Genomic DNA, 27,178 nt, shown 5'->3' on the forward strand with positions numbered 1-27,178 from the left:
AATCTCTTTAAAATGTGCTGTATTTTTTGACCCAGAAATTCCACCCTTGGGAATATGTCATGGGAATTTATCACTGATATGCACAAAAAGCCAGCAACAGCAATGTTCAACATAATGTTTTAGAAGACTGAAAAACAAACAAACAAAAAAACATAGTCGTCTCATAGTATGGGTTGGTTCAATAAATTATGCTTGATTGATGCAAATATCTTCTCCCATTTAGTGGATTGTTTTGTTTTGTTTTGTTGATGGTCTCCTTCGCTGTGCAAAGGCTTTCTATTTTGGTGCAGTCCCAATAGTTTAATTTCACTTTTGTTTTCCTCGCCAAAGGAGACATAGCTAGAAAAATGTCTCTGTGGCTGATGTCAAAGACAAGAGTTAATAATGTGAAAAGGGCGTTCCGGACACATTGCTAAAGAAAAGTTTGTAGAAGGGTGTACACAGGATGATCGCAGTTGTGTGGAAAGAATGTTAAATCCATACTTGGAAAAAAGGTGGCAAGGACACTCACAAGATGTTAACTAAGTGATGATCTCTTGGCGGAGGCATTGTACGTGATTTTCATTTTGTGCTTTCTACTATCAATATTGCCAGAAGATTCTAAAATCAACAGGCACGACTTTTAAAATAAGGAACCAGTTGCTTAAATTGTGAAGAATATAAACGAGACCCACTCGCTGCCTCTCTCTGCTTCTTTGCGCTTGAGGAATGTGCCTTCTCAAGGCGGAGAGCCCTCAACCCCAACCTGCCCGCCCCACCCCCCCACCCCCCCATGCTTTCCTGCGTGTATCTGCACATATCCCTTTCAGGCGCACGTAGAAAATAAATTCCGAGGGAGCTGAAGTGATATCCTGAACTTGAATGGATGAACACAAACCTATTTGGGGAAATGCTTCCTGAATTTGGCTAATACCTGCCCACTGAGAAAAACTTCATTTACTGCCACTTGGTGAAGAGTCAACTGTAAGATTCATATACTCTTGTTTACTTACCTGGGACCCCCCTTTAGTCGAATCCCATAATTTCCCTCCCTCCTCTCTGAAAATATGTCCATATTCTCCCTGCCTCCTTCCTCTAGGGAATCAGCCCCATGTCGCCTTTGTTCTTGGTCCTCTCCATCCTGTCTCTTAGGGGGGAGATCTATCTCTTTTTTTTTTTAATGTTTTATTTACTTTTGAGAGAGAGAGCGCATGAGTGGGGGAAGGGTAGAAAGAGAGGGGGACAGAGGATCCCAAGTGGGTTCTGCGCTGACAGCAGCGAGCCCGAAGCGGGGCACGAACCCACAAACCATGAGATCGTGACTTGAGCTGAAGTCACCAGTTCCCCCTGCGCGCTGCTTTCCATCAGATTCTTCCCTAACACAAGGCACGTCTTGTGCCTACCCCCTAAACTCCTTCACCATCGTCTGCAAGAGCTCCCGCAGTTGGGAAGGTCTTTGAACGTTTCACCATTTAAAATGCCTTTAAAAGGGGCCTGATGGGAAAAGTCCACATCAATACAGTATCTGTCATCTCACAAAAGAAGTTCCCCATTTTTGATCAATGTTTTCTATTTGTTATATCTGTTTGGTACCTTAGTGGAATCATCCAATATGTCTTTGGTTAATACAGATTGGAAATCAAATTGTTGTAAATGAATGCCTTCTGCTAACCCTAAGATAGGTCCTTGGGGGAGGGCTGAGGAGCAAAGGCCTATTACGAAGGGTCTTTAGTATTGAAGGGGCAGGGAAACATTGGCCCACAGGTGAAGGTCCCAATTCCTTGGCATGGCATTCAAGGTCCCTGCCCCATCTGTCTCTTCAAATCTCCTCCTTCTGCCACATATGCCCCATGTTCCAGCCTCTAAGTGCTTCTCACCTCTCCCCACACTCTGGGCCATTGTTTCGCTGGTCCTTCTACCTCAAACCCTTCTCCTGAATCTCAGCTCCTCCTTTAAAGGCCTTGCTCAGAATACTTTCCCCTGGAGAAGCCCTTCCCCCGTCTCCATTTTACAGTTCCCTTCTGGCCTGCATCAGACCAGGTCATATTACTGTTATTTGTAACACGGCTCCCTCGTCCTGCACCCCTGGAGGGCCATGGCCAGAGTTCTAGGGATGTCCCTAGAGTACCTGCTGGCTCTTGGTTGCGGGAAAGACTCACTGACCGTGTGCTGACAGGCTTGAATTCCAGAGTGTGATACGATCCTTGGGTGAGATCCCCGTGCACCACCATTTACTAAGCTTGGCTTTTCCTCTGGATCAGAAAATTGGTTCAGGAACTTGAGAGCAAACTGCCCTGATCTGAATCCCAGATCTGCCACTTACTAGGTGGTGACCTTGGGCGAGTCACTGAATCTTGCTGTGTCTCAGTTCATTATCTGAACAATGAGTTGCAACACAGTAACTTCCAGGATGGTGACGAGGGGTAAATAAAACTAACTTGGTGGCTCCTGGGTGGCTCAGTCGGTTAAGCGTCCGACTCTTGATTTCAGCTCAGGTCGTGATCTCACGGTTCCTGGGATTGAGCCCCGAGTCGGGCTCTGCGCTGACAGTGTTTGGGATTCTCTCTCCCATTCTCTCTGCCCCTCCCCTGCTCACACGCGCACCGGCTCTCTCTCTCTCTGTCTCTGTCTCTGTCTCTCTGTCTCTCAAATAAATAAACATAAAAAATAGCTTTAAAATGTCTATCACGTAGTACGCCTTCTAGCAATTTTATTTCCCTCTTTTTATGAGAAACGAACTTGGTAAACTCCATAATCCCAGGCTACTCTATCCGTGGCAAGGAACACTTTAAGCTCCCACCTCAAAAGAAAACTTGGAAGTCAGCATCTAGGGTTAGAATTCAGCTTCATACCTTCTCCCCCTCTGCACCCCAACTTCAGCCGATCACCACTATGATTCAATGGCTGTGCCTCGGGTCCCACCCATCAATTACATCCTGACTCCTTTTCAGTAAACCCCTGGATATCATCACATGAAGGGAACAGAATTTTGCCCCTCCGCGTTAGCTAATGGAGATTCTGACCTTATTTCTTCTTTAAAGAACTTCTTGCAAATGGATGTCCCGATGCAGGCATTGCATTTATCAAGACCGAGGAAAGTCCTTCCAAAATTGTAGCTGGTTCTGATTCGGGGCACCAGAGAAGGAGAGGGAGAAGCCAGCGAGGAAACGCAACAGCTCAGGGCTGAGACCCACAGCAGCAGGTGCGGCCGGCCCGGGCAGAGGCTGGCAGCCGTAGGCCCCAGCTGGGGTTCCATCTCAGGCTCAGGATTCCGGCCACAGCCTTCAGCTGCCCACTCAAGGCTGCGCAGGGTCTTGGCAAAAGACAGGGGGCTGGCTTCAGGGCGCTGAGCCCATCCCAGGTTCCCCGGTTCCTGTTGGAGGATGCTAAGAAGCTTGGGGCGAACGGGGCTGGGGAGGAGGTGAGGAAGTCCATGGAGGATGCTGATAACACAGTTTCCAGAGTTACTCTTCCTTTGTCTGGGGCGGCTGCCGCAGGCTGGGGAAGGGCTGACTGGCAGATTTCGGGAAGGACAATGGTCAGGGCTTTCCCTGTGCGGTCCTTTTGACAAACACAGGATATCCTGGCTGGGCAGGAAAGGTCCATGCAGGATGTGTGTCCCACCTGGGTTCCACCTGGGAGTTTCAAAGGATCCTGAAGGCCTCCGCCCTCCACTGTTTCAGTTCTGAGTACATCTGTCCCTATGGATCATACACGCACACACACACACACACACACACACACACACATCCCAATTACATCTGTCCCAATGGATCACACACACACACACACACACACACACACACCAATTACATCTGTCCCAATGGATCACACACACACACACCCCAATTACATCTGTCCCAATGGATCTCACACACACACACACACACACACACACACACATACCCCAATTACATCTGTCCCAATGGATCTCACATACACACACACACACACACACACCAATTACATCTGTCCTTATGGATCACACACACACACACACACCCCAATTACATCTGTCCCAATGGGTCTCACACACACACACACACACACACACACCCCAATTACATCTGTCCCTATGGATCACACACACACACACACACACACCCAAATACATCTGTCCCTATGGATCATACACACACACACACCCCAATTACATCTGTCCCAATGGATCTCACACACACACACACACACACAGACACACCCCAATTACATCTGTCCCAATGGATCTCACACACACACACACACACACACACCCCAATTACATCTGTCCCAATGGATCTCACACACACATACACACACACACACACATCCCAATTACATCTGTCCCAATGGATCACACACACACACACACACACACACACATCCCAATTACATCTGTCCCTATGGATCATACACACACGCACACACACACACACACACACACACACCAATCACATCTGTCCCAATGGATCTCACACACACACACACACACACACACACCCCAATTACATCTGTCGCTATGGATCATACACACACGCACACACACACACACACACACACACACCAATTACATCTGTCCCAATGGATCTCACACACACACACACACACACACACCCCAATTACATCTGTCCCTATGGATCACACACACACACACACACACACCCTAATTACATCTGTCCCAATGGATCACACACACACACACACACACCAATTACATCTATCCCAATGGGTCTCACACACACACACACACACACCCCCCAATTACATCTGTCCCTATGGATCATACACGCACACACACACACACACACACACACACACCAATTACATCTGTCCCAATGGATCTCACACACACACACACACACGCATACAACTTCCCCTGTCTGCAGCGGATACTTTGGCCTACCCCTTGACTAGCCAGACCAGCCCCACTTTGACTCTATTTGGCCGTGAACTAACCTGAGGTCAGTTTGCTGGCCCTTACGTGGCACATTTAACACTGATTCAAACGGCAAAAACTTTTGGCTGCTTAGGGAATAAAAACACTCAAGTAAGCCCGTGTTTCAGCTCCTCCCCCAGGTCTAAGAAGGGAGGGGAAAGAATCTGATGGCCTCTGATGTGATGAGGCAGCATCAGAGAGATTCTTCCACCTGCCCCCAGATGTGTCTGTCCCTCTCCCCCGCTGCTGACGGGTCCCACTTCCCTTCACCATCCTGCCTCGCTTCTCCGCGGCCGGCCTGACTTGGTGGCATTTCCTGTCCCGCGATTGACAGCAAGATAAGGTCCACAGCATGGACCAAATCAGGGAAGGCAGGCTTGGGTTAGGAGAGGGGAGAAAAGGCAGGTAAGACTGGGCCGAGGATGGTCTCAGGAGAATTGAGGAGTTGCGCCAAAAATTGGCAGGAAGAGCAGGTTAATGGCACTTCTCTGATGGTTAAACATGGGCTTATTAGCGAACTGTCTATTCTCAGTGAAATGCCTGGTTGTGTGTCTGTTTTTTTCAAGTAGTACAAACTTCAAGTTTGTTTGTTTGTTTGTTTGTTTAGAGAGCATGAGCAGAGGAGGGGGCAGAGAGAGGGGGAGAAAGAATCCCAAGCAGGCTCTGGGAGCCTGACGAGGGGCTCGAAATCACGAGCCTCGAGATCATGACCTGAGCGGAGACCAAGAGTCAGATGCTTCACCGGCCGAGCCACCCAGGCGCCCCTTGTGTTTGTTTCTAATTCTGGAGTCGTGAGAATTCTTTATGTATTCTAGATACTAGTTCTGTGCTGGATATGTGGCTTACAAATATTTTCTCCCAGGTAGCAACTTGTCTTTCGTCTTCTTAAGAGGGCCTTTCGCAGAATCAACGGTTTGTAAAATTTTTATTTATGTATTTTTTAATGCTTACTTATTTTTGAGAGAGAAAGAGAGAGACAGAAACAGAGACAGACATAGAGCACGAGAGGCGGAGGGGCAGAGAGAGAGAGAGAGAGGGAGACAGAATCCGAAGCAGGCTCCAAGCTGTGGGCACAGAACCGGACGCAGGGCTCGAACTCACAAACTGCAAGATCATGACCTGAGTCGAAGTCGGACACTTAACCGACTGAGCCCCGCAGGGGCCCCAAAAGTTTTAAGGTTTTGTATTTTACACTTAAGTCTATGATCTGTTTTGAATTCGTTTTTGTGTAGGATGTGGTTAGGTCAGACAAGGCTCATATTTTTTGCGGGTGAATTGCTTTTGCACCTTTGTCAAAAATCAGTTGTCTGTAATCGTAGGTGGCTGTGTCCGGATTCTCAATTCTGTTCCATTGACCTATGCGTCTGTTCCTCTGTCAATATCACACAGTCTTGATTATTGTAGCTATAGACTGTGTTTTGAAATCGGGTAGGCTGATTCCTCCAACTTGCTTCTTTTTCAAAGTTATTTTAGCCATTCTAGTTCACTTGCTTTTCCATATACATTTTAGAATAATCTTGTCTATATCTACAAAAAATCTTGCTGGAAGTTTGATAGGGATTGAGTTAAATCTGTATATCAATTTGCGGAGAATTGACTTCTTTTTTTAAAAATTTTTAATGTTTATTTATTTTTGACAGAGAGAGAGAGAGAGAGAGAGAGAGAGAGAGACAGAGCATGAGCGGGGGAGGGGCAGAGAGAGAGGGAGACACAGAATCTGAAGCAGGCTCCAGGCTCCGAGCTGTCAGCACAGAGCCTGACACGGGGCTCGAACTCACGGACCGCGAGATCGTGACCTGGCTGAAGTCAGACGCTTAACCGACTGCGCCACCCAGGCGCCCTGAGGATTGACTTCTTTATTATGTTGAGTCTTTAATTGCATAAACATGTTATGTCTATTTATTTAGATTTTTATTTCTTTCATCAGGATTTTGTAGTTTTCAGCATCTAAGTCCTGTACATTCTTTTTTTTTTTAATGTTTATTTTTGAGACAGAAAGAGACAGAGCATGAGCAGGGCAGGAGCAGAGAGAGAGGGAGACACAGAATCCAAAGCAGGCTCCAGGCTCTGAGCTGTCAGCACAGAGCCTGACTCGGGGCTCCAACTCATGAACCGTGAGATCACGACCTGAGCTGAAGTCAGACACTTAACCGACTGAGCCACCCAGGCACCCCTAAGTCCTGTACATTCTTTTCTTTTTTCTTTTCTTTTCTTTTTTTTTTTTCAGAAAGAGAGAGAGAGAGAGAGAGAGAGTGCAAGCAGGAGGGAGGAGCAGAGGGAGAGAGAGAGAATCTTAAGCAGTCTCTATGCTCATCTTGGAGCCAGATTCGGGGCTTGATCTCACGACCCTGGGATATGACCTGAGTCAAAATCAAGAGTCAGATGCTCAACTGACTAAGTCACCCAGGTGCCCCCTGTACGTTTTTTTTTTTTTTTTGATCTACACTTATGTATTTTATTTTGGGGAGAATATTTGTAGTTAGTGTTGTGTTTTATTGATTTTTTATTTTTTAAAAATTCTTTATTTTTTAAATGTTTTTCTTTATTTTGAGAGAGAGAGAGAGAGAGAGTCCCAAGCAGTTTTCATGCTGTCATTGCAGAGCCTGACATGGGGCTCGATCAAAAAATCAAGCGCATTTGAGACAACTCAAGAGGAAAAGGAAACTATATTGTATTCACCTGGGTTGCTACTCTTTCATTGTTCTTTTTTTAAATGTTTATTTATTTTGAGAGAGACAGAGAGAGACAGAGTGCAAGCGGCCAAGGGGCAGAGAGAGAGGGAAACACAGAATCTGAAGCAAGTTCCAGGCTCTGAGCTGTCAGCACAGAGCCCGATGAGGGGCTCGAACTCACAAACTGAGACCATGACTGGACCTGAAGTCAGACGCTTAACCGACAGAGCCACCCGGGTGCCCCGATCCATTGTTCTTTCTTCCTTCTTGATGATACAAGATTTCTTCTTTTGTCATTTCCTTTCTGCTCAGAGAATTTCCTTCAGTTATTCTTTTAGAGCAAGTCTGTTAGTGACAAATTCTCTTAGTTTTCCTTCATATGAAAATGTTTTATTTGCCCTTTGTTCTTGAAGGATATTTTCTGTGGATACAGAATTCTGTGCTGACAATTCTTTTCTTTTAGCACTTTAAAAATGTTCTGTTGGGGCGCCTGGGTGGCTCAGTCGGCTGAGCGTCCGACTTCAGCTCAGGTCACGATCTCGCGGTCCGTGGGTTCGAGCCCCGCGTCGGGCTCTGTGCTGACAGCTCAGAGCCTGGAGCCTGTTTCGGATTCTGTGTCTCCCTTTCTCTCTGACCCTCCCCCGTTCATGCTCTATCTCTCTCTGTCTCAAAAATAAATAAGCGTTAAAAAAAATTTAAAAATGTTCTGTTTTCTTTTGGCTCATATGGTTCCTAACGAGAAATGCACTTTCACTCAAATTGTTCTTTGCCTACAGGGCAGTCTCTGGCTGCTTTCAGTATTTTTTCCTTGTGTTTAGTTTTCAGAACTTTTGTCTGTTAGAGTGGATTTCTTTGGGTTTATTCTGTTTGCAATTCACTCAACTTCTTGAATAAGTAGGTTTATGCCTTTTGTGAAATTTGAAAACTTTTCAGCCATTATTTATTCAAATACTTTTTCAACCCCTCCCTCTTTCTCTTTTCTTATCCACACTCCGATGGCATGTATGTTAGATCTTTTATTGTATTTCCATAGGTCACAAAAGCCATGTTTAATTTTTTCCAGTATATTTTCTCTGTTGTCAGATTGGGTAATTTTTATTGATGTATCTTCAAGTTTACCAATTAGTTTCTTTGTTCTCTCCATTCCATTAAGTCTTTCCAGTAAGTCTTAATTTCAGTTAGCGGATTTTTCAGTTCTAAAATTTCTATTTTGTTCTTTGTATCTTATTTCTTTTCTGGGACTTTCTCTTTGTTTACTCAGTCTTCCTGTTGTTTTTTTTTTTAAGTTTATTTATTTATTTTGAGAGAGAGAGCATGCAGGAAAGGGAGGGGCAGAGAGAGGGGGAGAGGAAGAATCTCAAGCAGCCTTCGTGTGGTCAGCATGGAGCCAGATGCGGGGCTTGAGCTCATGAACTGTGAGATCATGACCAGAGCCACAGTTGGCCGCTTAACTGACTGAGCCACCCAGGCACCCCTACCGAATGGTGTAAGTTTTTAATATATTTTAGGTATCGACCCTTTATCAGATAAATGATTTACAAATATTTTCTCCCATTCCGTAGGTTGGCTTTTTGTTAGTGGTTTCCTTTGCTGTGCTGAAGCTTTTTAGTTTGATGTAGTCCCACTGGTTGATCTTTGCCTTTTTTTTTTTTCCTTTGCCTTTGCTTTTGGTGTCAGTCCAACAAATCATTGCCAACTGATGTAAAGGAGCTTACCACCCATGGCTTTTTCTAGGAGTCTTACGGTTTCAGTCTTATGTTCATGACTTTAATCCATTTTGAAGTGAGTGGTGTGTATGGTCTAGGAGAATGGCATACCTTCATGCTTTGGCAGAAGCTGTCCGGTTTTCTCAGCACTATATATTGAATAGACTGTCCTTTTCTCATGTATATCCTTGGCTCTTGGTTGTAAATTAATTGACCTTATATGCACGGGTTTTTTTCTGAGCTCTCGATTCTGTCCTATCAGTCTATGTGTCTATCTTTATGCCAGAACCATACTGTTTTGATTACTAGAGCTTTGCAGTGTAGTTGGAAATCAGGAAGTGCGATGCCTCCAACTTCGTTCTTTCTCGGGATTGCTTTGGGCTATTTGTTTTTTGTTTGTTTGTTTTGTTTTGTTTTGTTATTATTAGTTTTTTGGTTCCATGCCAATGGTAGGATTTTCTTTTAATTTTTGATGAAAAATGTCATTAGAATTTTGATAGGGATTGCACTGAATCCGTAGATGGCTTTGGGTAGCCTTGACGTTTTAACACTATTAACCCTTGCAGTCCATAAACAGGGGATATCCTGCACTTATTTGTGTGTTCTTCAGTATTTTTCAGAGAAAGTCATAGTTTTCAGCATACAGATCTATCACTTCCTCGGGTAAATTGATTCCTAAGTATTTTATTTTTGGTACCGTTGTGAATGGTGCTGTTTTCTTTATTTCTTTTTCAGACATTTCATCGTTGGTGTGCAGAAATGCAACTGATTTTTGTATATTGATTTTGGCTTTTTAAAAAATTTTTTAAATGGTATTTAAGTAATCTCAACATCCAATGTGGGGCTTGAACTCACCACTCGGAGATGATGATTTGCATGGTCTTCTGACTGAGCCAGTCGGGCACCCCTGTGTGTTGATTTTGAATCCGGTAACTCTACTGAATTTTTTGATTAGTTCCAATGTTTTTTGTTGTTGCTGCTGTTGTTATTGAAGTCTTTAGAATGTTCTATATATGAGATTGTATCATCTGCAAACAAAGGTAATTTTGCTTTTTTTCCCCACTTAGGATACCTTTTATTTCTTTTTCTTGCCGGATTGCCCTGACTTTCTTGTACTATGTTGAATAGGAGTGGTGAGAGTCGGTATCCTTGTGTTATTCTTTTTTAAAAAATTTATTTATTTTTGAGAGAGAGTGTGAGAGCATGAGTTGGGAGGGGCAGAGAGAGAGAGAGGGAGAGAGAAAATCCCAAGCAGACTCCACACTGTCAGTGCAGAGCCTGATGCGGGGCCTGAACCCACAACTGTGAGATCCATGACCTGAGCTGAAATCCAGAGTTGAACGCTCCACTGACTGAGCCCTCCAGGCGCCCCCCCCACCCCCCATGTGTTTTCTTTTTTTGTTGTTTTTTGTTGTTGTGAGAGAGTATTTGAGTATTTGAGTCTTCTCTCTTCTTTTAACTTAATCTAGCTAAAGGTTGGTAAATTTTATCTCTTCGAAAACGCAGCTCTTAGTTTCACTGATCTCGTCTATTGTTTTTTCTAGTGTCTATTTCATTTATTTCCGCTCTGATCTTTGTGGTTTCCTTTCTTCTGCTAAATTTGGGCCTAGTTTGTTCTTCTTTTTTCTAGTACCTTGAGGTGCCAAGTTATGGCTGTAAAATTCCCCCTTATAACTGCTTTTGCTGTATCCCATAGGTTTTGCTGTGTTGTGTTTCCATTATTGCTTATTTTGAAATATTTTTTGATTTCCCTTTTGGTTTCTTCTTTGGCCCACTAGTTTTTCAGGCGTGTGTTGTTTAGGTTCTACACGCTTCTAACATTTCCAGCTTTCCTTTGTTGTTGTTTTCTAGTTTTACACCACGTGGTTAGAGAAGATTGCTATATCTTCTTGATGGATGGATCCCTCTTCTTGATGGATGAATCATTATATAATGACCCTTATTCTTGGTATCATTTTTAACTTAGTGTCTTTTTCTGTCTGATGTAGGTATAGAGCTACCCGGCTGTCTGTTTTCCTCGTGCGTGGAATTTATTTGTCCAGCCCTTTGCTTTGAAACTATGTGTGTCCTTAAAGCTTAAGAGTCTTCGGTTGGCCATCAGATAGTTGATTCTTGTCCCCCACCCCCGTCCAGCTAGTCTATTTCTTTTGATTGGAGAATTGAATCCCTTTATATTTGGAGTAATTATTCACAGGTTAGGAGTTACGAATGCTGTTTTATTCATATTTTGGGGGATACTTTGCAGTTTTCTTGTTCCTTTCTTCCCTTCTTGGTGCCATCCCTTGTGAATTTATGATTTTCCACGGTGCTATGTTTCGATTCCCTCTCTTTGTCTGTTGTGAACCTACTGCAGGTTTTGCCTTGTGGTTATCATGAGGTTTGCATAAAACATCTTACTGAGGTAACAGTCTGTTTTATGCCAATAACAATTTAACTTTGATCACATTCAAAAGCTCTACCTTTTTACTCCCTCCTTTTATGTTTTTGATGTTGCAATTTATCTCTTTTTACATGACATATCCATTAGCAATTATGGTGGCTATAGTTATTTATTTATCTATTTTAGATTTTGGACTGGTCTATCCCTACATGGCCCAGACTCAGGACTGATCCAAAGGAGCCTGGAGGTCAAGTCATGTAACACTCAGGGGCATAACTCACCCCTGCCCTCAGGCATCAAACCCTCCCAGCCTACTGAACAGGGCCCATCCTTTCCCAGCAGGCCATCATCCTGAGGCCAGCAACCTTCTGCATACTGCCACTGGCCAGGAGGCCTGAATTATTGTCACCATGAGACCCCACACAGCCCTGAGGTCCCGGAGGGTCCTTCGGGCCTAAGGTCCCACCTTGCCTTAAGTTATTTTTAGTATTCTATCCTTCAACATTTATACTAAAGTCAAGTGGTTAATACACCACCATATTATAACACTAGAGTATTCTGAATTTGTTGTTGTTTTTTTTTTAATTTTTTACATTTATTTTTTGAGAGACATAGAGAGACAGAGCACAAGTTGGGGAGGGGCAGAGAGAGAAGGAGACACAGAATCCGAACCAGGCTCCAGGCTCCGAGCTGTCAGCACAGAGCCCAACGCCGGGCCCGAACTCACAAACTGTGAGATCATGACCTGAGCCGAAGCCGGATGCTCAACCGACTGAGCCACCCAGGCGCCCCTAGAGTATTCTGAATTTGTATACTTACCTTTACCAGTGTTTGTATTCTTTCTTCCTGCAAAACCTACCAACAGCCTTTTGGGAGTTTCCTTTTAGGTTACAAGCTTATTTTCTCTTTCTGGTTTAAAACATTGTTTTTTTTTTTTTTTTGATTTTTGAAAATACTATTTTTTTTTAATTTTTTTAACGTTTATTTTATTTTTGAGACAGAGAGAGACAGAGCATGAACGGGGGAGGGTCAGAGAGAGGGAGACACAGAATCTGAAACAGGCTCCAGGCTCTGAGCCATCAGCACAGAGCCCGACGCGGGGCTCGAACTCATGGACTGCGAGATCGTGACCTGAGCCAAAGTCGGCCACCCAACCGACTGAGCCACCCAGGTGCCCCTGAAAATACTATTTTAATGTCTTGGAGAGGATCTCTTTGAGTTTGTTTGGTGACCCATGAGCTTGATTAACTTCCCCTGATTTGGGAAGTTCTTGGCCATTATTCCTTTAAATAATCTTTCCTCCCCCTCTCCCTCTCTTCTTCTCCAGAACTGCAATCATTTGCAACTGGTTCCTTCGATGGTATCCCATAGATCCTGTTTTTCATCCTTTTTTTCTTTGTCCTTCTCTGACTGGATAATTTCAAGGTTCCTGTCTTCTAACTCAAAGATTTTTTTTTTTCTGCTTGATTCATTCTGTTGCTGATGCACTCTAGGGCATCCCCTCCTCCATTCCATTCATTATATTTTTCAGCTCTAGAATTTGTTTTCTTTAAAAAAAATTTTTTTTTAACATGTATTTATTTTTTAGAGACAAAGAGAGACAGACCATGAGCAGGGGAGGGGCAGAGACACAGAATCCGAAGCAGGCTCCAAGGCATCAGCACAGAGCCTGACGTGGGGCTCGAACTCACGATCTGCGAGATCATGACCTGAGCCGAAGTCAGACGCTCAACCAACGGAGCCACCCAGGCACCCCTAGAATTTGTTTTCTGAAATGATTTCTATCACTTTGTTAAGCTTCTCGTTTTGTTCATGTATTGTTTCTCCTATTTCTTTGAGCTGCTTTTCTGTGTCTTCTTGTACCTTAGTGAGTTTCCTTAACATAGCTATTTTGAATTCTCTAGCGGGTAAATTGCAGATCTCCGTGCTTTGGGGATGAGTCACCAGATTTTGTGATCCTTTGTTGGTGTCATGTTTCCTTGATTTTTCATAGCCCTTGGAGTTTTGCATCCCTGCCTTCACATCTGAAGGAGCGGTCACCTTCTCCGGTCTTTACTAACTGCTCTTGGGAGAGAAATATCCTCTGTCAGCTCTGCTAGAGATTCTGAAGCTTGGATTACCTTCTCCACACCCCTCACTCCCCCTTGCGGCAGAATTCTTAAGCTTGTGCGCCTTCTCTCCATCTTGCAAAAGACCAGAGAGAGTGCTGACAGCCTCACTACCCCCCCCCCCCCCCCCCCCCGCCAAGGTAGCACTAACGCTCCAGTCTGTGGTCGCTTCCTGGGTCAGTTTTCTGCAGGTGCTCCCTAGTCACCCGCCGAAGCTTGCCCTTGACCCCATCAGGAGCATGCACAGCCAGCCAGCCGCAGAGATGTGAGACTGAGGTGCTCCTAGTGGCTCATAGACAGGCTTCTTCTCGGAAGAGGGATGATGCAGGTAAGGTCAAGCTGTTCCTCTAACTGCCTTCAGTGCATCCAAACTTGTATGTATGTGTGTATATATATATATATATATATATATATATATATATATATATTATATATATATATATATTTTTTTGCCCCAACAACATGCTGGAACTTCTCAGCCAGAGACCTGGAGTTACACAAAGGCCCTGTGATCTGTGGGTGATTGTCCAAGACGGTGTTTTCCAGGGGATCTTGGAATGTGACCAAAAAGGGGCTGGAGCCAGTCTGTAGGTCACCGCAGGGTCCGCAGCCAGGATTGAGGTCTATATGCCTCTTGCCCGTTCCGTGGGTGGGCGATACTTCTCCTGAATCCGTGGCTCCCACAAAGGCACTTTTGTCTGTGAGCGGACACCAAATTGTCACTGAAGAGGGGGACAGGAATAAGAAACCTCTCACTCCGGCATGATGTGGATGTCGCTCACCGCGTCTTGGCCCTTGGCTTTAGTTTCAGCCACGGAGATAGTTTGGATTTGAGAGTTCGTGACTACCAATTTCTGTCTCCCGCAACATGGGCAGACACCGTGTGGACAAAAGGGACAGGGAGGCTGAAAGAGGTACGGGGCTCGCAACAGAGCCCTGGGCAAAGCGTTGGGAATGGTGAGCCAGGGTCAGTGTGATTTGGCTAAATGTTTGTGGTGTTCACCATTACCTCAAAGCCTTACTTTGGGTCCTGCAGGTGGGGTCTACAGTAGGGGAGTCAAGAGCCCAGGGAAATCGCTCACGGCCAGTATAGCACTGGGCTGTGGCAGGGAGGACTTGACTCAGCTCCCGAGACATCGGAAACGGCTCTCCTTAGGGTTACCGACTGTCTCAATACGCCCAGGACTGTCCCTTCATCTTGGGAAAACTTGGACAGGTGCGCCATTTAGCCATGAGATTAGAGCACAACCTTTGGGGTTGGAGGGCTTGAGAGACCCCTTAAGGCAGACCTGTAGATTATACCACACACACACACACACACACACACACTCGCGTGCGCGCGTTTTCTTTGTTTTCAAAAAACTTAACTTTAACATTTTCTCATGTCATTAAATATTATTCTGTGAGACCATTTATAAGTACTGCATTCCAGGGGCGCCTGGGTGGCTCAGTCGGTTAAGCGTCTGGCTTCGGCTCAGGTCATGATCTCACGGTTCGTGGGTTCGAGCCCCGCGCGGGGCTCGGTGCTGAGAGCTCAGAGCCTGGAGCCTGCTTTGGATTCTGTGTCTCCCTCTCTCTCTGCTCCTGCCCTGCTCACACTCTGTCTCTGTCTCTCAAAAAAGTGAATAAACATTAAAAAAATACTGCACTCCATCATATAGATGTAGCACAAGTTATTTAACAAAGCCCTTATTTTTGACATTTTGGTTGCTGATGGATAGGATTTTGACAGCTGAAAAATCCTAAAAATGATGAAAAACAGTTTTTCTCTCATTTCCAAAATGCCATGAATTGTAAGAGCCACCATCAATTTAAATAGCAGCTTTTAAAGGAAAAAAAAAAACCCAGAAGAAACACGACATCGAGCATCCATTAAAAAATGATCTAAATTACCCCTGTAATTTTTAATATCTGCTACTTCCCTTTTTAGAATCATTACCCAATTTGAATGTTTCTCACATTCAGGGCCTAAAGATTTTCCTGAGTGGTTCTTCTCCACAAGCATTCCAAGCGACTCACTGCTTTTCATAACGTCCTCAAGGTTCTCGGTCTCTTTGGTACCGTTAATTTCACGACCTGGCAAGTATCGTAGGGTAAGACTCTCAGTCTGGACATTTACATGTGTAAGGCCTGTCGCTTTACATTTTGTGACTTACCTTCTATTTTGAGCCCTCCATGCCGGATTGGTGGGAAATCGTAGCACGGTTGTTTCCTGAGTTCTTCTTTTCTCTTCTGGAATTTCCTTCTGGGAGATTTCCTTGAGATGCAGCCATCAGATGGGGATGCTTGAGGACTCTGTTTCTTTTCCATGTGGCCTATCGTGACCAGTTCCAGCTGCTTCCTGATGCTTTCAGGCTCCACTTGGGACACACGCGTCAGCCTCCAAAGCTGCTCACCATGTACCTTTAGAGGTACCTCAATTGCCATTTCCTTCTTTGGCGTTTCGCTGCTCCCTTTCTCCTATTGCTACCAACGGAGCTTAGATCCCCTCTCTCTCGGGCCATATTTCTTTTTTCTTTTCTTTTCTTTCCTTTTTTTTTTTTTAACTTTATAATTAAAAAAAAAAATGATTTCAGGAGTAGAATTTAGTGATTCATCCCTGAGGGGCCATATTTATTTTCGAACCTGCCACACCCTCCCCCCTGAGGAAATAAGAGAGAAACGAACTCTTGGCTTGAACTGGGGGGGGGGGGGCAAAGGGCAGAATGAGGAAAAAAACAGGGGTGACAGAGCACAGGTCACTGTCTCTGAGTGTTTTGTTTTCTTTTTCTTTCTGTCACACGAGGTATAACAGGTTTTATCTTCTTTGGCTGAAACCATAATTTCACTTTGCCCCCCAAATTGAGTTATTTGTCACCAGAAGTGAAAGAGCTTCTCTTAGAAGTCAAGCAGACCCAGTGACAGATTTTTCACATGTATGCTCCACCAGGGTAGAGATGCGTATCTGTTTTGCCTCAAGCACCCAGAGCGGTTCCGAGCATACACTGCCTCATTTTGAGTAAAGATTAAGGACCCTACGTTAATGTACAATTGCAGTGACCATTAGACGAACGGATCCCTTCGACGCTTTGCAAAATTCTCCGTCGGCCTTTCTTAACCTCTTCTTCAGCTCTGAGGCTGACACTTTCTTCCGCTCTTGAATACAAGGTGCTTCCTAATTTCAGAAACCCCGGAAGGCTTTAAACATGTGTAGCTCAGCATTGAAGAAGTCTGCAAGGCAGCTCATACCCAGGATGAGGCACAGTATGGGCAGTACTTTGATTTGTGTGAGTTCAGGGGTGGGACCCATGGGCAAATGGACATAGATGGGAAGGGCATAGATGAAGGGGCCTTGGTTAGTAAGCCAATGGTTTGGGGCCGCGGGGAAGGTCAACGTGGATGGCGAGGGATGTATTTGCAGGACACAGCATGGGGTCGGAAGAAATGGTGCCCAGGGCCGGGGACGTAGCAGTAGGAAAGAAAACAAAGGGATGAGTGTAAGAGGCAATGAGAAGCGTAGTCTGCCTGACTTGGAAACTGAGTCAGTGAAAAGAATAAGGGAGCAGCAAGCATCCATGTTAACTCAAAGCTTTCAAATCTGGATGTCTAAGAAAATAGAATACTACTGACAGAAACTGGGAACGAGGGAGAGGAGCTAGTGTGGAAGAAGACAAAAATCCTAGCTTTGGACGCTTGAATTTAAAATATTAGCTGCTGGGGCGCCTGGGTGGCTCGGTCGGTTCAGCGCCCGACTTCGGCTCAGGTCGTGATCTCACAGTTCGTGGGTTCGAGCCCCGCGTCGGGCTCGGTGCTGACAGCTCGGAGCCTGGAGCCTGTTTCAGACTCTGTGTCTCCCTCTCTCTCTGCCCCTCCCCTCTTCACCCTCTGTCTCTGTCTCAAGAATAAATAAACATTAAAAAATTTTAAAATATTAGCTGCTAACACAGGTCCTATTAATTGATCCCTGGTGGATCTGATTGCTTTAGAATACCAGAATTTGCCCAACTAAACTGTTACCCATGCTTCTATCTCAATGATAAGGCCAGAAAACTTTTTGATAAATATCTTACTGAAATCCAATTATGCTATATCATCAGCATTCTCCTGGTGTGCCAGGTTAGTAATGCTAAAAATACGAAGCGAGATGAGCTCTCATGGCATTTTCTTGGCAAACCTCTACCGGCCCCTGGTGACCTCCACTGCCACGCTCAATAGCCCAGTCTGAACTCTCCAGAGGCCGCCTTTAAAAACCCACAGTATGTCTGAGCATCTTCAGTCTCCTGGCAGCTCCATTATTCAAGACATTGCTCCAACTCCCTTGGTGAAAAAAAGTGCAGATCAACTACGAGGATCGCAGTTAGCTGATGGTTTCCAAAATGTTTGTATTTCGGGATCCATCTTGGTTTTTGGGCTGAAGCCACGCTCTTCCTGGGCAGCCCCAGCCAACAGCTGGAGCCAATGGCAGAGGCAGGAAGGTCTGGCCATGTCTGCTCATCAAGGGATACCTTTAATGGGGAATCTTGGCTCTAGAGCTCCCTGTTGGGTTGACTAAGGCTTGTCAGATGTGCATCATGGTTTGAAGTTCTCCCTGCCCCAAGCTGCTTCCTCTCCCCTTACCTTTCCCGAGCATCTCCTACCAATAAATCTTTTGCACTCCAAACTGCACCTCTGACTCTGCCTCCTGGAGGACCCCACTGACACCCACATGATTGTTCTATGCTCTCCTGACATTGGTCCTGGGATCAAACGTCTAAGTTTTAGAGGCAGGCAGTTGGAAATAATTTGTTTAGCCTGAAGTCCCAAGGAAAAGGTCCCCTGATTCCTTTAGGTGGCTTGGTCTTTGGTTCTTTCTCAACAATGTTAGCCCTACTCTTTCCTATTTGGAAATTATTCCCCTTGATATAAAAGATGGCAACCCAACAGAGTTCAACTTTCTCTCTGTCAGCACCTTCTGCCCCAAGAGGTAGCTCTGTTCTCTTGTGGTTCTTCTTTAGATGATCATGGTTAAAAAATTGCCCCTGAACATATTTATAATACCTAGTTATCCACCTTTTAATTTTTCTGACCAGGACTTCAAAATCACTAATGATACTTTGGATTGTGGAGACTTCTAGAGTCTTATAAAGCACTTTCACATTGATTATTCCACTCCATTCTTCTAATCACCCTCATGATGCTGGTTTTAGTTTCTTGCTGCTTTCTTATTCCGGTTTCCCTTTGGGATTCTTTTCTTCCATCCTGCAAAAGACCCCTACTTCCTCTCCAGTAAGTTAGCTCATAGAAGATGTTACTCAAGCCCTGTCTCCTCTTCTGAAGCCAGGAGATCGGTTTGTACCTACCTCGTTCCCACTGGTGAGTGACTCGGACAGGAGGGCAAACCTGGTGATGCCCGTCAAGCTGGGGGAAGCCTTCTCACATTGTCCATAACCCTTGCGTAGCAAGAGAAAGGGCTACCTTTTAGGGCTTCCTTGATAACTCTGCCCCATACAGCTCATGAGGCTGACTTTTTGAAACATAGGTTACTGCAGACTCCTGGCCACTTTCCGCCCCTCGGTAGGTCCTCTGATGCTGGACATGTGGTCTTTTCCCTGAGTTGAAGAAACAGAAGAAAGAATCCATGAAGGCCCCTTAGTTATTAGTTTCAAATACCATCTTTAAATTTTTTTTAATGTTTGTTTATTTTTGAGAGAGGGACAGAGCATGAGCGGGGGAGGGGGAGAGAGAGAAGGAGACCCAGAATCCGAAGCAGGCTCCGGGCTCCGAGCTGTCAGCACAGAGCCCTACACGGGGCTCGAACTCAGGAGCCGCGAGATCATGACCTGAGCCGAAGTCGGACGCTTAACCGACTGAGCTACCCAGGCGCCCCTCAAATTAGTTTAAAAAACTAATACAGGGGCACCTGGGTGGCTCAGTCAGTTGAGCGTCTGACTCTTGCTTTCCGCTCAGGTCATGATCTCACGGGTCATGAGTTCGAGCCCTGCGTCGGGCTCTGTGCTGACCCTGCGGAGCCTGCTTGGGATTCTGTCTACTCTCCGCCCCTCCCCTGCTTGCCCTCTGCATCTTTCTCAAAAATAAATAAACACTTAAAAAAAACAAATATAAAAACAATGCATCTTCTTAATAGAAAACTTGGAGGATGCCAAAGAAAAATGAAGTAAATGTTAACGGTTCTGAGTATTAGCCTTTATTTTTTTTTTCCTTTATTTTTTTCAGTGTGTTTATGCCATACTTGTTTTTTTCACTTAAAAATACACTGAAATAATTTTCGGTGTCATTAAACAATTTTCTTAAGGGAGGATTTTCCATGGATGTATAGTATGTGCCATGATCTATTGAACCAGTCCCTGTTATTAAGACATCTGCTAAAAAGTATGCATGCTTTGGTTTGCAAAGGGCGAGGTTTCAAAACAAAACATTTTATTTTGGTTCCTGAGAGCTTTGGAAAGGTATATCAGATCGGATTATCTTTAACTGCAAGTTACAGAATATTCCTACTGACACTGGTCTAAATATTACAAAGTCTATTATCTCATGTAAGAATTTTCAGAGATTCATTGGGCTCTGGCTGCTCAAATAGGTCATCGAGGAAACTGGATCTTGCCGTCTCTCCACTTGGTAGATGAGGTGAGTCAGTTTTCCCTGCAGGCTGGTTTCCTGGTCCTGAATTGGCGGCTGCAGTCCTGGGCATCACACTCTGACACGTCAACTTCCAGTGGAAGAATAGGGGAGGTCTCTTGTTTTCTTTTTGGAGCAGAGAACTATTTCCCAGAGTTCTCCCTTCAGATTTCCCAGAAGTCTCCCTTCTCGTCGGCTAGGACTGGATCAAATCCTACCCCGTCACTGGGAAGAGGACTGAGATCACCATGGTTGGCTTGGCTCTATCTTTAGAGCTGTGGATAGGAATATATTTTCTTGCGTGCTCTATTGGGGCACCTGGGTGGCTCAGCCGGTTAAGCGTCCGACTTCAGCTCAGGTCATGATCTGGCGGTTCGTGGGTTCGAGCCCTGCTTTGGGCTCTGCGCTTACAGCTCGGAGCCTGGAGCCTGCTTCAGATTCTGTGTCTTCTCTCTCTTTTTGCCCTTCCCCTGCTTGTGCTCTCTCTCTCTCTCAAAAATAAACAAACATTAAAAAAAAAAGTGCCTTATCAAGCCAGCTACTACTATGGACAACTTCAGAGTTATTTCAGCTGAAGGGCAAGGAGCTGGGGGTGTTTCCAGACCCACACTCTTAGCAGTGACTGATTGAGGGCCGCTCTGGGGGCCCTATGAGCTCCATGGTCCTTCTAGCCTCCCCCCCCCCCCCCCCCCCCCGCCGAGTGAACTGTGATGGTCCAAAAAGGCCTCAGGCAAAGCACTGCAGTGTTTGAAGTTGGAAGGCATCGGTTAAGTGGCAAGTAAGGGACTGAAGGAAGCGCCAAGGGTGCGTGTCCACAGCATCCGTCAAGGTGAGAAGGCAACAGCGTGTACCACAGGAGGCACCTAGGGAACTGCTGAAGGAAAGGTTGAAATCCTCCAGTGCAGGCTGAAGACCAAGGCTAGTCCATACAGCAGAAGGGATCACAGAGCTGTAGAGCAGGAAACAATCTTGGCAATGATCCAGACTAGTTTCGTCTCCTACGCCCTTTTCCTGAGGCCAGAACAGGTGCATCGACGCAGATCTTGGGATGGGGCCGCCGGCAGGACTAGCGACCTAACCGAATGTGTGTTTAGGGCGCCGGCCAAACAGGAGCATCAGTTCGGTGGGCAAGAGTTTGGTATTTCAAGTACCGAGGTTGTCGTTATGGAACCATTCGGAATTCTGTTAAGCTTTCTTGCACTTACTTTACAATGTGAGTTAGGTTTATTGTGAATCACAGTATATATGGGGTGTGGCATCTACTGTTCTTGAGCCTTTGGGCTTCTTCTGAAGTTTCTGATCGAGACCTGAAGCCCGGGGCTCCGGGCTCAGCCTAGTGAGCGCCGCCTGGCCCCAGGCTCCTCTTCCAAGGGAAGCACTGTCACTGCTCTGCCCTGGGGCTGCCGTCAACAGGGGGCTCCGATGAATGGGCCTGAGGCCACTTTGCTTTTCTGAGAGTATCGTCCTCCAGATTGACTCAGCATTGAGAGGTGAACTGTTGGGTTGGAAGATACATAGGGATGTGGTTCAATGTTTCCTCTTTCTGTAATGTTTACTTATTTTTGAGAGACACACAGAGAGAGAGAGAGAGAGACAGAGACAGAGCATGAACGGGGGAGGGGCAGAGAGAGAGAAGGAGACGCAGAACCCGAAGCAGGCTCCAGGCTCCGAGCTGTCCGCCCAGAGCCCGACGCGGGGCTGGAACTCACCAACTGCGAGATCATGACCTGAGCCGGGCTTGGCGCTTAACCGACTGGACCACCGGGATGCCCCTGTGGTTCAGTGTTTCTTGAAGTATGTTTTTGGGGAAAACAAACCTGCGAGAATGCTCATAGGTTTTACAAGCATAGTATGACATAGGGAATAAAAGTTACAGCATAGAGAATACAGCCAATGAGAACGTAATAGCGTTGCATGGTGACACTTGTGATGAACAAAACGTGGAGATGGTGACCCTCTATGTTGTATACCTGAAACTGATGTAACACTGTGTGTCAACTATACTCCAATAAAAATTTGAAAAAAAAAAAAAACAACAACCCAGAATAAATGCATTTATGGTCGCATAAGTGTGGTTTTTGTTTCTGTTGTGTTTAACTGCGAGGCTTGTTAGAGCTCTTGAAATGTCAAATTGCTCTACGAAATTCCAAGAGAAAAAAATAGCGTGAAGTGTCTCCTATAATTTAAAAAGTTTAAAAATTCTCAGTTGCTTTGCACTAAGAAAAAAACCCCAAGGAACCAAAAAACCATGGGATGCCGGGGTGGCTCAGTCAGTTAGGCGTCCAACTCCATTTCAGCTTAGGTCCCGATCTCACGGTTCGTGAGTTCGAGCCTCTCGTCGGGCTCTGCACTGGTAGCGTGGAACCTGCTTGGGATTCTCTCCCTCTCCCTCTCTCTCTGTTCCTCCCCCCCTTCTGCTCTGTCTCTCTCTCTCTCTCTCTCTCTCTCTCAAAATAAATAAATAAACTTAAAAAAATTTTTAAACTAAAAAACCCTCCAGTTTATCCATTTCTCCCACTTACCATCCCCCACCTCTTACAACCACCAATCTGTTCTTTGTATTATTAACTTGGTTTCTTGTTTTTTTGTTTTTCGTTTTGGTTTTATTTGTTTGTTTTTTAAGATTCCATATATAAGAGAGATCATACAGTATTTGTCTTTCTTGGTTTGACTTATTTCACTTAGCGCGATGCCCTCGAGGTCCATCCATGCTGTTATGACTGGTACGATTTCATTCTTTATTGTGGCTGAAGAATATTCATATATATATATATATATATATATATATATATATGGTGATTGTATACATATCACAATTTCTTAACCCATTCATCCATCAGTGGAGACTGTTTCCATGTCTTGGCTATTATAAATTATGCTGCAGTGAACAAGGAAATGCTGATATCTTTTAGGGACAGTGATTTCATTTCTTCCAGATATGTACCCGATAGCAAAATTGCTGGGTCGTAGGGTAGTTCTATTTTTAATTTTTTGAGGAACCTCCGTACTGCTTTCCACAGTGGCGGCACCGATTTATATCCCCACTGACAGTGCACGAGTGGTCCCTTTTCTCCACATCCTCGGCAACAGTTGTGATTTATTGTCTGATACTAGCCGTTTGGGCTGGTGTGAGGTGATAGCTCATTGCAGTACTCTGATATTCATGATGTTAAGCATCCTTTCAGGTACCTGTTGGCCATCTGGATGCCTTCTTTGGGAAAATGTCTGTTCAGATCCTTCTGCCCATTTTTAATTGAATTGTTTGATGTTTTGCTATAGAGTCAGAAGAGTTCTTTACATATTTTGGATATCAGCCCCTTATCAGATGTATATTTTGCAATTCTTTTCTCCCTTTCAGTAGGTTGCTTTTACATTTTGTTGACCTTCCTTCCTTCCTTCCTTCCTTCTTTTCTTTCTTCTTTCTTTCTTTCTTTCTTTCTTTCTTTCTTTTTTGCTGTACAGACTTTTTACTTTGATCGAGTCACATTTGTTTATTTTTCCTTTTGGTGTCATATTAAAAAGAATCATCACCAAGACCTATGTCAAAGGGCTTACTGCTTATGTTTTCTTGGAGTTTTATGGTTTCAAGTCTTTTTGTTTTTCTTTTCTTTTTTAATGTTTTTTAAATGTTTTTATTTATTTTTTTTGAGACAGAGAGAGACAGATTATGAACAGGGGAGGGGCAGAGAGAGAGAGGGAGACACAGAATCTGAAGCAGGCTCCAGGCTCTGAGCCGTCAGCCCAGAGCCCGACGCGGGGCTCAAAGTCACGGACCGCAAGATCATGACCTGAGCCGAAGTCGGACGCTTAACTGACGGAGCCACCCAGGCGCCCTGGTTTCAGGTCTTATGTTCAAATATTTGATCCAATTTGAGGTTATGTTTGTGTATGATGTAAGAACCTAGTCCAGTTCCATTCTTTTGCATGTGGCTGTCCAGTTTTCCCAGCCCCATGTATTGAAGAGACTGTCCTTTCCCCATTGTGGATTCTTGGCTCTTTTGTTGTCAATTAATTGATCATATATGCATGGGTTTACTTGTGAGCTCTCATTTCTGTTCGCTTGTTTCCTAGAGTTTTTTTGAACACACACCCTCCTTGGAAATGCTAACATGGTCTCTACCTAACCATTTTAGAGGTCCAGTCTTCTTGTGAACGTCTTGGGTTGCCTGATTCATCCTGAATGGGGAATTGAGGCCTGGTCTATGTTTTCCTTTCCCAGGACAATCCTTCCGGCTTCTTTCAAACTGTGTTTCCTAGCTGCCTTCTCTTGGAAGAGGCTTCAGTGGTTTGTCTTAGATCAATCAGTGTCATCTATTTGCAAGGGCCTTTGCTCGACAAAGAGACGAGAGCCAACAGGTAAACTCCCCGCAAAGTTGCCAAGGTTGGTGGGAATGTGGGACCCTTACTGGCAGACCGTCGGGCTCCGAGGGGCCCCTCGGTGCTTTTCTTCAGAAATCTTTTCATTCCCCAAACATTTTCAAATTGCTGTTTCCTTTCCTTTATTGTGACACAGTCAAAAGAGGCAGGCTTTTTTTTTTTTTTTTCCTGTGGAAAAACAACGCTGGGTTCTGGTTTCTCTTTGTTGGAAGAGAAAGACTTGAAGTGGGCCTCACAGGCCTGAACTATCAGATACACAAACTATGTGGGGATCCCCGGGGTACTGGCTACAAGTATGGGCTCCCAACATGGCTTAGTATCATCTGTAGGTTTGGCCCAACTGTAATTTGTAATTGGAAAGGGCTTTGTCCTCTGTGGCCCTTCCATCAGTCATGGGCCATAAACTTGGCACAAAGATTCCACAATATGAGAGAAGGGAGATGTGACATTTCAGAAGGCGGCTGTTGGTTCTTGATGTAAACCGTCAGATCCGATTGGTGATAAGGCCAAGTTCAGACATCGTAAGCTCCTTAAACCAGTGAGTGATGGAGCAGGGGAGCTAAGTGGCTGTCTGGAACGGGTGCTCCTTTCCAAGTCAGGAAAGAAGAGGCTTTTAAAATATTTCCCAAAGCAGTTGTGGTCAAAGAGAGGGGAATATGTGTCTTGGAGGGGAAAGGAGATGATTTTCACGCGTCCCTAAACCCCCAACTGGGATAAAAACGCAGGTAGGTTTCATCAAGGCATAGTAATTTTGTAAAGGTCCAGAGATTTGCCGACTTGACCAATGAGGCCTTGGTTTTTAGAAGGATGGAAAACAGTGACGTCGATGGCGTCCGGAGATGGTTTGTTTTCTGTCCCTTTACTTTCTCTACCCGCCTTCTAGGTGTTTATGAGACAAGATGAGTCCTAAGCAACTGCCAGTCATCATTTGAAAACGTGCTTTTAACTTAGCTGGTGGGTTTTAAAATCTGACTCCTTCTCTGGGGGTGGGGGGCCTGTTCGTAGCCCCTCCTCCCCCTGAAGACATCTAACGGTACTTTCCATAATCGGGTAACACATTTCCCTGTTTCTGCGTTCCCCTCCACTCCACGATCCAGTGAAGTCAGATTCTCCTTGCGAAGGTTTTAGGCCTCTCTTGGGGGTCCTCGTGGGCAAGATTTAAATAGTTCCAGATCAGCTGTCTTTCCAATGCCATTCTCAGGCTCCCCAAACTCTGAGAGTGTGGGCTACCCCCAACACAGCAAACTCCTCCCAGCTGCCAGATCTCTCCCCTGTGAGAACTTTTTGTCGTGAGCTGGACGCCAAGCCATTGTGTTTCCCCCAAGTTCTGGGGACGCCTTTCAGACACTCTAGGTGATCCTGTTGCAACCTTACATTGGCTTGAGGTGAGCTCGATAACTCCAGAAAAATTCTATCTAAAATCCTTCTTCCCTTAGGAGGCACCTGTGAGGCTCAGTTGGTTGAGCATCCAACTCTTGGTTTCGGCTCAGGTCACGATCTCGCAGTTCGTGAGTTCGAGCCCCGCATCGGAGACTCCCTTGGATTCTGTTCCTCCCCCACTCGCAATCTGCTTCTCTCTCTCTCTCAAAAATAAAGATTTAAGAAAAAAAAAGAGTGCAGATGTTCTAATGGGGAGTAGCACCTGTGCCAGGGAAAGGAGGAAACAGGATTGGGCAGGGGAAACCATCAGACTGTGATGAGACCCCCTCCTCACCCCAGGAGAGAGGTCTGGAGACACGGATGACCAGCTCCAGGAGTCTTGCGTTGCATGGAGATGGCAAGGCCTGTTGCCACCGCCTTGCGCAGTCGGTTGCCCCGGGGGGGCTGCCCAGGAAGCAAGTGCCCTCAGCTATCACCTCTTTACTCCGTCATTCACTGGGAGCAATGATCGCCGTACCCTGAGAAAGGAATGACCTTATTTTGAAGGCCCAGGCGAACCTTGATGAAGCAAACGGGTGGAAGCTGTAAGTTAACCACACTTTCCAGAACTGGACAGCAAGTTCTTCCTTGAAGGGGGTCTGACACAAAACTTAGTCCGTATGCTCTGATACCAAGTACAAATCTTTTGGCTATCTTTCCCTGTCTTCCTGTCTCTCTCTGAGAAGCCTGTGTGGCTCCCTCTGTCACTTCATTCAGGCCTCTCCCAAAGTGGCCTTCTCAGAGAGGCTTCCTGTCATCACCGTGTCTTCATCCCAATTGGGGCAGAGATCTTGTCTCTTTGGTTCCTTAAATATCCCAGACCTGGTACGCCGTCTTACATGTATTTTTGAACGACTAAATGAATCTGGGTCGCTTGCTCCCCTTCCTTTCTGGTCTCCTTGCTCTGGCACAGAGTGGTGCCAGCAAAGACGTGAATGTGAAAAAGATCACACTTTCTTTTGTTTGTCTCCACACGACTAAACAATGTTGGTCAGACTTTTCTGAAGGCCCAGGGCTAAAGAGGAACA

At 45.3% G+C, this 27,178-nt stretch overlaps 1 protein-coding gene and 1 long non-coding RNA gene across 3 annotated transcripts in view; one reads left to right on the forward strand and one right to left on the reverse strand.

Annotated features, from left to right (window-relative positions):
* DIPK2B (divergent protein kinase domain 2B) overlaps positions 1–3,453 on the reverse strand; it is a 47,830-nt gene extending 44,377 nt beyond the window's left edge. The window contains exon 1 of the mRNA XM_027054012.2: positions 3,003–3,453. Coding sequence (XP_026909813.1) covers positions 3,003–3,235 — 233 coding nt within the window. The 5' untranslated portion in view covers positions 3,236–3,453. The remainder of the gene's footprint in view (positions 1–3,002) is intronic.
* Positions 3,454–4,918: 1,465 nt separating this feature from the next.
* On the forward strand, positions 4,919–26,994 carry LOC128311590 (uncharacterized). 2 transcript variants are annotated; one of them, XR_008290094.1, is made up of 5 exons: positions 4,919–5,299; positions 13,942–14,088; positions 14,240–14,381; positions 15,726–15,853; positions 24,574–26,994. It is a non-coding gene; the product is annotated as an uncharacterized LOC128311590 (long non-coding RNA). The 2 variants fall into 2 exon arrangements; XR_008290093.1 differs by having other exon boundaries at positions 14,240–15,853.
* The last annotated feature ends 184 nt before the right edge of the window (positions 26,995–27,178 follow it).

The sequence above is a fragment of the Acinonyx jubatus genome, chromosome X (genome assembly GCF_027475565.1).
Source record: "Acinonyx jubatus isolate Ajub_Pintada_27869175 chromosome X, VMU_Ajub_asm_v1.0, whole genome shotgun sequence".
Taxonomy (NCBI): Eukaryota; Metazoa; Chordata; class Mammalia; order Carnivora; family Felidae; genus Acinonyx; species Acinonyx jubatus.